This window comes from Nothoprocta perdicaria, unplaced genomic scaffold (assembly GCF_003342845.1).
Source record: "Nothoprocta perdicaria isolate Ctin4 unplaced genomic scaffold, notPer1 scaffold_33, whole genome shotgun sequence".
NCBI classification, from domain to species: domain Eukaryota; kingdom Metazoa; phylum Chordata; class Aves; order Tinamiformes; family Tinamidae; genus Nothoprocta; species Nothoprocta perdicaria.
The window spans coordinates 2,881,652-2,893,521 of NW_020455566.1; the positions used below are offsets into that span (position 1 = coordinate 2,881,652).

At 40.3% G+C, this 11,870-nt stretch overlaps 2 protein-coding genes across 4 annotated transcripts in view; one reads left to right on the forward strand and one right to left on the reverse strand.

Annotated features, from left to right (window-relative positions):
• Positions 1-4,434, forward strand: part of ZBTB8A (zinc finger and BTB domain containing 8A) — a 26,442-nt gene extending 22,008 nt beyond the window's left edge. The window contains exons 8-11 of the mRNA XM_026043498.1: positions 208-1,195; positions 2,103-2,272; positions 2,769-3,094; positions 4,352-4,434. Coding sequence (XP_025899283.1) covers positions 208-1,195; positions 2,103-2,272; positions 2,769-3,094; positions 4,352-4,433 — 1,566 coding nt within the window. The 3' untranslated portion in view covers position 4,434. The remainder of the gene's footprint in view (positions 1-207; positions 1,196-2,102; positions 2,273-2,768; positions 3,095-4,351) is intronic.
• Positions 4,435-4,745: 311 nt separating this feature from the next.
• On the reverse strand, positions 4,746-11,603 carry ZBTB8OS (zinc finger and BTB domain containing 8 opposite strand). 3 transcript variants are annotated; one of them, XM_026043576.1, is made up of 10 exons: positions 11,495-11,603; positions 11,217-11,323; positions 9,950-10,134; positions 8,444-8,468; positions 7,768-7,889; positions 7,450-7,532; positions 7,019-7,071; positions 6,709-6,745; positions 6,018-6,152; positions 4,746-5,665 (listed from the first exon to the last, which is right to left on the reverse strand). In XM_026043576.1, the coding sequence occupies exons 3-9, from the start codon at positions 10,035-10,037 to the stop codon at positions 6,066-6,068; spliced, it is 495 nt and encodes a 164-aa protein (XP_025899361.1). In that variant the 5' UTR covers positions 10,038-10,134; positions 11,217-11,323; positions 11,495-11,603; the 3' UTR covers positions 4,746-5,665; positions 6,018-6,065. The 3 variants fall into 3 exon arrangements, with proteins under 3 accessions (XP_025899361.1, XP_025899360.1, XP_025899359.1); XM_026043575.1 differs by having other exon boundaries at positions 4,746-5,711; XM_026043574.1 differs by lacking the exon at positions 4,746-5,665 and having other exon boundaries at positions 5,735-6,152.
• Between the last annotated feature and the right edge of the window lie 267 nt (positions 11,604-11,870).

Below are 11,870 nucleotides of genomic sequence, written 5' to 3' on the forward strand. Positions count from 1 at the left end.
GCTGCCCAACCTGCAAACTGCTCCCCTTTCCATCGGCATCTTTCCTATTAATAATACGTGGGGGGGTGGGAATGGGAAATCTGTTGGGAATGTAGCAATAGGCACATTTTTCTTCATTTTAAAGAAAGGTCCCCTCTGCTCTTAAAGCAGGATTCAGTCACTTTGGGTTAGGTGGAGACTGTCATGCTTTGTGCTTATTTACTTTAGGGCAAGACTTCCTGTTATTGCCTCCGGGGAATGGAGATTTCTTCCCATCCGTTCCACCTCCTAGAGCAGCTAAATGAGCAGCGGAAGCAAGATTTGTTTTGTGACTGCAATATCCTGGTGGAGGGCAAGGTCTTCAAAGCCCATCGCAATGTGCTCTTCGCCAGCAGCGGCTACTTCCAAATGCTCCTTTCGCAGAGCTCCAAGGACACCAGCCAACCGACCACGGCCACTTTTGAGGTCTTCTCTCCAGAGACATTTATGGTTATTTTGGACTTTGTATACTCAGGCATATTGTCGTTAACTGGTCAAAATGTCATTGAAGTCATGTCAGCTGCTAGCTATCTGCAGATGACAGATATCCTTAATGTCTGTAAGACGTTCATTAAATCCTCCCTGGACATTAATGAGAAGGAAAAGGATCATTACCTTAGCCTTTCGGCCAAAGAAAGCCATGAACCTGCTCACCCAACTCCTTATCGGTCAAGAAGGAAAGCAAAGAGCCACCCAACACGCTGCCATTTAATCCCAGATGAAAAGGCAAGTATGGTGAATGAAAATTCCTGGAGTAATTACAACAACTATCTGTCCTCACAGATAAGTCTTCAACGGCCAGAAATGCAGCTATCAAAAAGAGGCCGAAAATTGGGCCCAGCAAGAAAGCGCCGAAAACATCTAGGACTGTCCCAGAGCCGTGATTTTGTGCAGTATAAATCAAACAGAAGTGAGCAGACTAGTGGAGGTTGTAATGCATCAGATTCTAGCCACAGCTCTCGGGCAAGAGGGGAGAATCAAATTGATGCTGAGAATGATGTTGATCATGATGATTATGGAGATAATCAAGAATCAGAAGTTATACCAAAGAGGTGGTCTGTTGCTCAGCTAGAACAAGAACTTTCAAGAAATTCTTCTGAGTTAATGGAATTAAAAGCAGATGAGCTGTATACGTCAATGCCCACAATTTTAGGTGTAATGAGTAGTTGGAATGAAGGTAAAAATAAGATACCGTTTTGGAAAGTTTTTCTTTGTCCAGGTGAAGTCAGCATTATCTTTTAGAGAGAATCCTGTATGGCTGTTCGGTATGAAAATCAAAATGATGCCTAGACCTGCAGATATTTTCTTGCTGTGCTTTATGGAATGAAAGACTTTGTGAAATCAAAATACAGCAGGAGAATTACAGTTGGAGAATGTGGCCCAGATCTTCAGGGGAGTTAAAACAATATACACCAGATTTTCTGGACCTAAGTGGAATTTGAGGCCTATAGAGCTGAAATTGGCTTGGGGATATGTCAGTATTTGCACTTAATCCACTGTTTTCTTTACAAGAGGTCATGTCCTCTTGTAAAGGCCGCTTAAGATCTTTAGACTGAAGCATTCTCCACTTCCCTTATGGTCCAAACAGTTCAATCTTTAAGACTTTTTGGCCACGCTGCATAAAGCATGAAAGAAGTCCCTGATGAACAGAGAGCATATGCCTATGATGGAATGGACAAGTATCTTCTTATAGACACTAACTTACTGTACCAGTATGTAATTATAATCACATAATTTTAAGACTTTAGAGACCCTAATATGCTACAAAAGATTTATAAAAATCTAAAATTGTTTCTTGATAAAAATGTGTATTACACCTCTATATTTACTGCCTTCAATGTGTCTAAAGAGGAAAAAAATACTATCAAATATCCCTTTAACATATTCTGTAAAGAATATTGGCTGCTGGAGAAGGATAGGGAGAAACATTTTGGGTTGCATTTTGGATTTTCTCCTGTTTAGTGACAGGGCAGAAGACAAAAAATACTACCTATATAAGCTTAAAAATACTCAAGTAATGAATCACAGAATATAAACAAAGATGGTTAATTATTGACATATTACATTGTTTTTCTCTGAAACAGATGATCTTCCTCGAATGCGATTCAAGTGCCCCTTCTGCACTCACACAGTGAAACGGAGGGCAGACCTGAAGCGTCATCTCCGGTGTCACACAGGGGAGCGACCATATCCATGTGAAGCGTGTGGGAAAAGATTCACCCGACTAGAGCATTTACGTAACCACTTCCAAACAGTATGTCACTTAAATCAGACAGTATGTCACTTAAATCAGAGAGTCAGCTTAAGGGAAAATGGACAGACTCCATTTGTAACAGCTGTTAAGTCATTTCTAGAACCAGTACGAGAAAAGCTTCCTAGCTGTAGCCTTAAATTATTTCATCTGAAATTTTAAATAATTACAGAATTAAATTTAAAGTTTGGGCTGGAGTTCATGGAATATATAAATGTGAAACTTACCTATGCTGTTCACCAAATATTTACTGCCTTTTTTTTGGTTCTTTTGCTGCTTGTTGTTTTTGCTCCATAAATTCAGTGCACCAGTCTGCTAATCTCCAGGTAACAGAACAATTACAACATAGAAAAGAAATATTTCTTATAGATGTTGCTTTTATCGAATAACTGTTTTTTTTTCACCCTGTTGAATAGTCATGAGTTTTGTGTTTTTGTTTTGAATAACAATAACCACTTTTGGATGAGCATTGACATTTTCCACTTTGAAATCTCTTCAGATACATCAGGCTGGCAAGCTCATCTGCAGGAAGTGCAAACGTCACGTAACCGACCTCACGGGCTGCGTGGTTCAGCAAGGAACAAGGCGCTACAGACTGTGCCACGAGTGCCTGGCAGAAGCCAGCTCTGACAGCATCCCTGAGGACGTGGACACAGAGCATTCCCTCGTCCCCTCTCCAGGGAACAAACATTCCCACTGCGCTTTGGAGGAAGAGCAGAAATCAGATGAAGAGACAGTGGGGGAGGAACCGTATAATTTGGTTATCCAGCGTGTTGATGATGATATTTCAGATGAGGCAGATGACAAAGGGAAACCAAATCTTAGGTAGATAGATTTCTATTATTATTTCTACTATATTCAAAATTACTTGTGTCTTGCCATTTAGCACTGGTTTATTAGTTTCATTAGTAAAACTTTAGGGATATTTGACTCCCTAAAAAGCAAAATAAGTGCTACCAAAACACACTTTTCTATTTACAGGCATGCAAGAGTAACTAATTCTGGATAGTGACTTAAAATTACTTAGTAGTCAAAAACTATTTAGAAGAATTATTTTCTATTTAATCAAGTACTTATTTGGAGTATCTATTCATAATAGAAGTGTAAAAACTATTTTACAGTTCTGCAGTAGACATTATATACTACATAATGAAAAATCTGCTATAACTTGCTCTTAAAAAGTCCAACATTATCAGCTAAGAAATGCAATCTAAATTTTTGTAGACACTGTAATTAACATGTAAATACACTTAGGAAACTTCACAAGAGTTCAAACAAACCCAACAAAAACATTTCCAGCTGACTGATCTATTTACTAAAGCTATCTTTTTCTTGAGTGAACTTACTGCTTCTTGTAGTTCAGAGAAAGCATGAATAGTTTAAAAGAATACACAGAGCCAGACAGGGCGGAATAGTGGAGCAAGCTGCATGACTTTGCCTCTTCAGATATACAGTGTTTTTGTACTGTGAATTTTAAACAAAATTACCCTAACATGGTTCCAAGAAAATAAAAGTGCACTTACTGCAAGTATGATTAACATTTTTCCCCCCCTATTTTTTTTCCAGGGCTCCATTGCTTATATTCTTATCTATCTTACAGAAAGATAATAAATCTGGACAATTCCCTTTTATTTCAGTGGGACATTTGTAACTTGGATCTTGTACCTACTTCGGGAAATCTTTCCAGCTTTCATAAATTTAGAAAGCTCAGAGACTGCTGGGCAGTCAGTAGAAAAACCTGTATTTAAATACACTTTCTCTTGTAATTTAAACCACCTTTGTTATTCTGAAGGGTTTTTGTTTTGGACTCCTAGAAAGTACCCTGATACCTGTAATTTCTTCAGCTTTGGAAATGAAACAGGGAGACTGTGAAGCCTATTTTACAGTAAGTATTTAATAAATATAGAACTCACTTATTGGAGTCCAGAAGTCTTACCACATTCCAGTTACCAGTTCTGTAGTGTTAAGCGGTTTTCTGGTGTCAGTGCAGCCTGTGACTGATGGTATGCACGGGGCACTTCAGCAGATCATGAAAACTAGGATTTAGCAACATAATTTAGTGTTTTTCTCCTCTCTTTCTAGGCAGAGAGCTGGGCTAATGCAGAACTCCGGCTGCCTTCCCACTCCCCACACAGCTGCGGCTGCCTCAGGCAGGGCTGAGTAAAGCGGCCTCAACTCGAAGCCCGATTGGCTCATCCCGGTCAGCTGACCCAGCCAGCCAATGAGGTGGCGCGGCCGCTGCTGAGGCAGGGGAGCGCGTGGCGCGTCGCCCGCGGCTCCCAGTCGCTTCTGGGGGCGAAAGGGTGAGGAGGGACAGGCTGAAAAACTGTTTATTTACAATAAATCTAAGGGTTTATTTAGAGCAAACTTAACAGGCAGGCCCTGGCCCCACTTCTCCACAGCAGCCCCACTGTGGCTGGCATAATCCCACAGATAGGGTGCAGGGGCTGGAGCCCTGAGGCTCCCTCTGAGGGAAAGAAATTCCTAGTCGTGCAAGTCAATTTAGGTACTACTGCAACAAGCGTATCTTAATCATTAGGTATACAAAACTCTGCTCACCTTGCCAGAGAAGAGAGTGCAAATCTTAAATTTATTATCCTCAAAAAGCCATTCATACAAGTTGTATCCATAATTCTTAGGTCCTGTTTTATTTCGCCATTAAGATGTTTTATAATAAAATTATTTTATCTGTCATCTTTACAAAAATGAAATAAACCCCTAGTCTTTCTCTATTTAAGGGATTTTTTAGAACAAAATAAAAATGAAAAGTTTAAATGCAACATTTACCAGAAAAAAATAAAACGTCAGGTCAGGCCTGCCCTTGTATCTACTGCATCTGTCTCTCACTTGAGAGAACGGCAGACACTACCTTTTAGTTGTCCCATGATATAAAATAAAACACACATTTTTCAATTATTATTCTTGATTTACTGCATAAGAGTTCAAAATTTTCTGACACTAAAGAAGCTTTTTTTTTTGGCCGGTTTCACCACTTTGTAGTATAATGAAGTCCAGTAAAAAACATAAAATCTTCTCAGCAGTAAAAGCTGGAATAATCCCAAATTACAGAAATAAGCCTCACCACACCATCCTCCCTCATGTCTGAGGAGAAACTCCACATTGCCTCCTTTTTAGAGTGGTAATTAGCACTACTAAGGATTCCATCACATACTTTAGCATTTCACTTGGAAACTAATGGCAATTCAGCACCACCTGGTGGCACCACCTTTTTTCTTTCATTACTCTAGAAGGTGTTTTTTCCAAAGACCAGTTTACTTTCTTTGGCATTCTTCAAGTAATTAGAAACTTGTCCACATTACATCTGAATCACTGCAGGTATTTTGGAGCCTTCAAGTAATATGGAGGGACATCACCTCAGCATTAGAATACGTAAATCTGCAAATAAATCATGCAGATTTAAGAGTAGTTATCCCCTGCAATCCTACAAAAAGGAAGCATATTAATTACTCGTTTCACTAATCTATCTAATTCATATACCACTTAACACATCAGTTTTAGAAGTTAAAATAACAGCTTTCCTGAGAGATTTTTAATCCCTTACAACTCCCTACCCCCCATCAAAAAATCCCAAATAAAAAACAAGTTCTTTTTTTTCCCCCCTGGCATACAGGTCTTGTTCCGGCTCACAATCCTCAAGTCAAAGCACAGACGTACATTCCCTGCAATGTACATTCCTCTTCAACTTATGATTTCAACTGGCCAATTCCTTAGTAACTTCAAATAGTACCTTCTGCCAGCCCATGATATGTGTCCTGTCATTTCATTACTCTTTTCTTTAAATATCAATGATGACAAAGACTTCTGGCTTCTCTTCTTCACAGATTTGCATTGCTGAATAAGTTATGGCTTTGACTTCTGTACCCTAGAGAGAAAAGAGAAAAAAAAACACGGATTTTCTGAAAGGGGATAGCTTGCAGCAGTTTGTCATGCCAATTCACAGTATTTACCAATTTCTGCAAATGCTATCCAGATTAAGAGATTTTACCTCCTCAAAAGCTGAACTATATTTTTTTCTGGTGAATATAAAAGTTAGTATATTGATAAGAATAACTCGTTCAGACCAAATACTGAACGAAGAGTTCTTCCCTTCTGGCACAAATTTCTCCTCTCTGACAGAAGATCAGCATTGCTATTCTCATGCTGACAGAGCTAAAGAACAAGCTGGGAGATAAGCACTGCCTGTTAGTAATCTTTAGAAAATAAATTTGCGAAAAAAAGACTAACAAAAAGCTCTGATAACAGTGTAAGAATCAAACTCATGCAAATATATTGAATATATATTGTTTACTGTGCTGTTAGCATCACAAAAAAAGGAAGACAGCTATTCAGTAGTATTAGGTAAGTAATGCATACCTAAGTACTACTTAAGTGTTAAGTATTACCACTTAAGTATTAAGTATTACCAAAGTATTACATACCTGTGGGTGTTTAGGCAAAGAGAACTCTTCTCCCCACCTTTAATAACAATAAGAAAACAGGTGGTTGGAATTTTGGTTACTTTTAATCAAATGTTATAACTAGTTTCCTTAACAAACATTGGACAGTGGCACTTTCATTTAAAGCCTCAAAGTAAGAAAAAAAGGTCCATAATCCACTTTTCTAAAAAGCATCAGTGAATTTCAGGTCATTACAGAATTCCAGAATCCAGGAAAGCCATATGTGACCCTCCCAAAATGTTAAGCGTTTTCAGTAAAGATATTAAGTACTCAATTGACCCTTTAAGCTCACCCGATTGATCTTATTTTGAATTGCATTCGGTCAATATGAAGCACTTTCACCTCCTGCAGACAAAATAAGAGGAAAAACATGTCAGTAAAGCCTTCTATCTTCCGTCTGAAGAAATCTCAGCAAATCCCCATTTGCAAGGCTTGCATTTTCACTGTTGTAAATGAAATCTGAAACCGGACAATCTTAGCAACCTCAAAGAGACACACTAATACTGGGAAATTAAAGACAACGGAGCTGTCTCTGTCATATAATGGCACCTAATGCTCAGTGTTTGTGATAACAAAGATAATAATTTATTTCTCAGGTCTTTCTACTCTGGTATTCTCCATGCATTAAGTAATTTGTTGTAGCTTTCCTCCCCCCCACCCCCGAAGCAGGCGGCAGTAGGTGTCAGAGCCTCATCCTACAAATAAGGTGAAAAGAACACTTACCCTGGGTATAAAGAACTCATTAGCACTGAATTTATAGAGCCATTCATCCAAGAAGTGAAAGAGAAGAGAAAGCATATCGTGTCCTGCGGGGTTGAGGAAGAGAGTCAGGCCCCAGGAAAAACACCAAAATATCTTTTAAAAATATATAAGAAGGTCAGGTTCTCCACTAAAAGAAGTTGTAATCAGGCTTTAATTAACTGTAGCAAAATTGCTTCTGATGATTTAAAGGATTTTGGTACCCTTCTCTCCCAACTGTTCATATAGTTCCAACATAAAGTCACTCTTTATAAATAAAGTCAATCATAAAGTCAATCTTACCTTCTGCATGTACTTCTACAGTATCCAAAGGTTCTACAGTCTCTGTATCGGTCATGTAGCCAAACATGGCCATAACACACTGCTCAAATGCTTCCTCCAGGGTATCTCCCCAGGCATGCAGCCTAAAAAGACACAGGATAATTCACAGAATGATAAAAACGACAACAAATTAAGTTTTATACAAGTGAGATAGCTTAACATGAAAATAAATGCAAAATGAACGAACAAAAAATCTGTCTCTCTATACTATTGCATTTGGGACAAAGATTACATATATTCTTGTAGTATGTGAGAAGGAAATTTCTTTTGGGCAGAAAATAGAACATTTTTTTATCTAATAACATGGATGTTTTTTCTTGCTATGTCTAAAAAGCAGACTATTTGAAATCAATTTGGTTCTAAGGCAAGAAGATTAAAAGAGCCCCCTTTTGAAAGACATTTTCAAATACTATAGTAATATAATTAAAAAAAAAAAAAACAAGCACCAAATGATCGTTAGAGGAGAAGCTCAACTACACAATGCTTCTGTGCTCTCTGAATAACAGAAAGAAAACAGACCACAAAAACAAAAACACAGCACGAGTATGGCATTTCATAGTTGCATAAAGTATAAATCTGAAAGTAGTCTTCTACAATCAATTTATTATACCGTGAAATCCCAGCTGCCCATACTTACTGCACATCTGCTGTGTGATCCAGATCTGAGGGTGAAGGAAAAAAGAAAAGAGACAAAATTACCATATATATTTTTTAAAATGAGGATTTTTTTTCAAATAAAAAAAAAACCCCTACATGTTATAACAGATAATGTTATAGATTAACTTTTGGTATTCATCTTGACACGTCAAATCTTTATTTTCCAGTATATTAGAAAAAGTTAGCACAACTGAAATCTTATTTCTGCCAAGCTTGATAGAAGAGAAAGTGTTTAAATTGCATCAGTGCCCTGTGTGTAGGGCACTACGTACAACATATGGCACTTGAAAGATAACAGGGTTCTGCAGGTTAATGGCAATAGAAAAAAATTAATGAGGGGTAAAGGACTTTTGCTGAAGTCTGCAGGACTGAAAATTAGTCATACAGAAGATAAGATTTGCAAATGTTCGCAGCCCAAAGAACAAATATACCTGTCCACACCCCAGACATCCATTATGCAAAAAAACATAACTAGAAATATATAAAGTATACAGTGATCCTCATTAACAAAGTAGGATTAACCTCCCCAATACATATCAGGTTTTATATGATTATCGTTCACTTTCACATAGATGAGGGACAGAAGTGTATAATAATGTCAGGTTGGTAGATACAGAGCTAATTTGGGAGGAAGAAGCAATGCTGTATCACAATCACTCCAGCTGAAACACTGCTCTGATGCTGCTTAGGTCACCCACACACTATTTATTAATGGTTCTCAACAACTGTCTCTAAAGCAAACAAATTCCAGTGGATTTAAAAGGAGAATAAAACCTCTTCTGATCATGGAAGAAGTGTGGCTACTGTAATATGTCGCTATTTCTGCATTGCTATCAAATAAAGATCTAAAAATATATGTTTTAGCAGGGTAACATACTGCAACCCTCCAGATAAACAGTGCTCAAACAGAAAGGCAGCCAAGCACCGCATGGCCTGTGAGTGCCCCGAGCTACTCCTCGGGCTGACACCCACTTGCTTTAGATGTTCTTAGAAGCCATTCCAGGGGTGGGGAAAGGCAGCGATAATGATCTTTAGCAGCACATTTGGGGAGAAGGGGTGTGGGGGGAAAAAACAACCACTCCAAAGACGACTCACTCTTTTGAGTATTTCTTCATGGAAGAGGCAGAAAAACGTCCTGCCTAACTAGGAAACGGCTTGCAAAGGGAGCTTTAACTTTCAAGCTAAAGCTAAAGGGGAAAAGAGTTGTAACTTTCAAGCTAAAACTCTTTAACTATTTTATTCATATCACGATTTCTCTAGCATCCTGACAGACAAAGCATTTATCTGCCGTAAATAAAATTGCAGATATCTCTGCAATTCAGCTTCAGATACACGCCACAACCCTCATACAGGATACGGACATACTAATGAGCCCCACACGTGCCTAAATACCCCTATCCTGCTCATTTCCTTCCTGCCCTGCTCCCTCCTCCTGGCTTATGCTGCTGCTCACAAGCTCTGCCTGGGTAAGCTCGGAAATACTCACACTCGTACTTCTTCTTTACTGGTGGATATTTGGCTTTGATGGCCTTCTGCTCCTCCGTCAGGTTGTAGTCCCTCTCATCGCCTGCCATAGCGGCCGGGCTCCAAAAACACTCACACACTTCCTGGTCTCCGGAAAAATGGCCACCTTCCTGCACGCTCCGGTCTCGCCAGGCTTCCCGTGTGATGCTAGGAATAAAAGGGAAGATTTCCTTGTAGTTCAGTCTCCTTCACTCGGTACCAGGTTTGTAACAGCGGTACACACACTTATATTTTAGGAATAAGAGTTTAAATGCATGTCTTTGAGTTGTTTGCTGTTAAAACTGTCACAGGGAGCTGGGTTTAGAGCTCAATGATTGGTAAGTTCAGTCAGTGAAGTCAGAGATTTACGGTCCTTAGGTAAAGGGCATGCTGAGGTCCCCTCAAGGATCTTCAGGATTCCTTGCAGCAGGAATCATGTTTCATCCTCTCTGTTGCATACAACACTACACATCTGATTCATTCTCAAGTAATAAACTATTTCAATAATGAAAAATAATCAAACAGCAATGAAATGGATTAAGCCGTCAAGCTTCAGATAATTTCTGCTCCTGCTATATTTTATAGTGGAGTATCCTCAACCCACTAATGTTTTACACCACAGTCTGAAATATCCATTGCCTCCAAATCACAAGATGTGACAGGAGGAAAGATCTGTAGTCCTCAAAAAAACTTAGTTACTTCTTAGGACAGAGATTGCAATTCTGATAAATATGACTATCATATAAGCACGTAAGTTTTTCTATACTCATTTATTTGCAGATTTTTTTTCATTGTTAAGCAAGAAATTATGACAAATCTTTGCTGAAAATTTCAGACCAGATCCTGAGTTTCATACAAGTTTTTCATTTGTAAATCTAACAGACACAAGTGTCATCAGCTCATCCACTGCAGGCCCATTGATTTTCTTCAGACCTCTGCAAGTTCTCACACAACGTGGTCATTCCTGCTCCCTCTTAATATTTGCTTTTTTTGTGTAAGATTTATTCAGTTTCCTCCAATAAGGGGCATAAGAGACTTACAGATGACAACTAGCACCACCAAGTTTCACAATTTTTCAGCAAAAGGGTGAACTCATGCTGCTTATGGCTAGCTCTAGATATGATGTGCTGCAGGACCTCCCAGCTTCCATTTTCCAAGCAGCACCAAGGCCTTTACAGAGCACAGAAGAGCGTGAGGCCGGTGCTGCTCAAAGTGGTAAAACCAGGTGAGCAAAAATCTGGATTTTAAACCTGTTCCTTGCTGCTTGCCAGTCAGATGCACAGCTGATCACGCCAGGTTATCCACAGCCAAACAGGCTTGGCTTATACACCGGTCCAGTTGTCCGTACTGCCCATCTCTGCAGTTATGTGAGAAAAAAAGAAAATTATTAGTAATTATTAGCAACTAATGAACCACAAAGTGGCCATGGGATGCTCTGGAAGCTACTGGGCCACCCTAAGAGGAGGAAGGGCTGGGCCAGGCCGAGCCTCACTCCCCATCACACCTGGAGGCCTGAGGCCATACGTACCAGGCCAGGACTTTACAGAACCGGGCCAAGGCCTCGCCTAGGGGCCGCCTGGGCCCAGACGGCGGCAGGAGGCGTTCGAGAAGGGGCCACTGCGGCGCGAGCGCTGTCCCTTTAAGGGCCGAGCGAGGGGCGCGCCGCTCCCTCCCCTTCCCTTTCCCTCCGGAAAATGGCGGCTCCCAAGGGAGCTTCAGCGGCACCTTCCTCCTCCCCCCCCCGCTTCCGCCTTCTCCCTCGCTTCCCCTCCCACGTGACCGCCGCGCGCGCTCGCCCTCCCCTTGTCCCCGCCCCGCGCCGCGCGCCCATTGGCTGCCGCCCCCCGGCGGCGAGCGGCGATTGGCCGCCGTTGGCGCGCGAAGGGGCTGCGCGGCGCCGGAGC

Bases quoted from the DNA above. Each gene is read 5' to 3' on its own strand.
- ZBTB8OS (XM_026043576.1), bottom strand. From the start codon at position 10,037: ATGGCAGGCGATGAGAGGGACTACAACCTGACGGAGGAGCAGAAGGCC. The intron at 7,890-8,443 runs GTAAGTATGGGC...GTGTCTTTTTAG, and splicing joins GATCACACAGCAGATGTGCA to GCTGCATGCCTGGGGAGATA. The intron at 7,072-7,449 runs GTAAGTGTTCTT...TTTTGTCTGCAG, and splicing joins ATGAGTTCTTTATACCCAGG to GAGGTGAAAGTGCTTCATAT.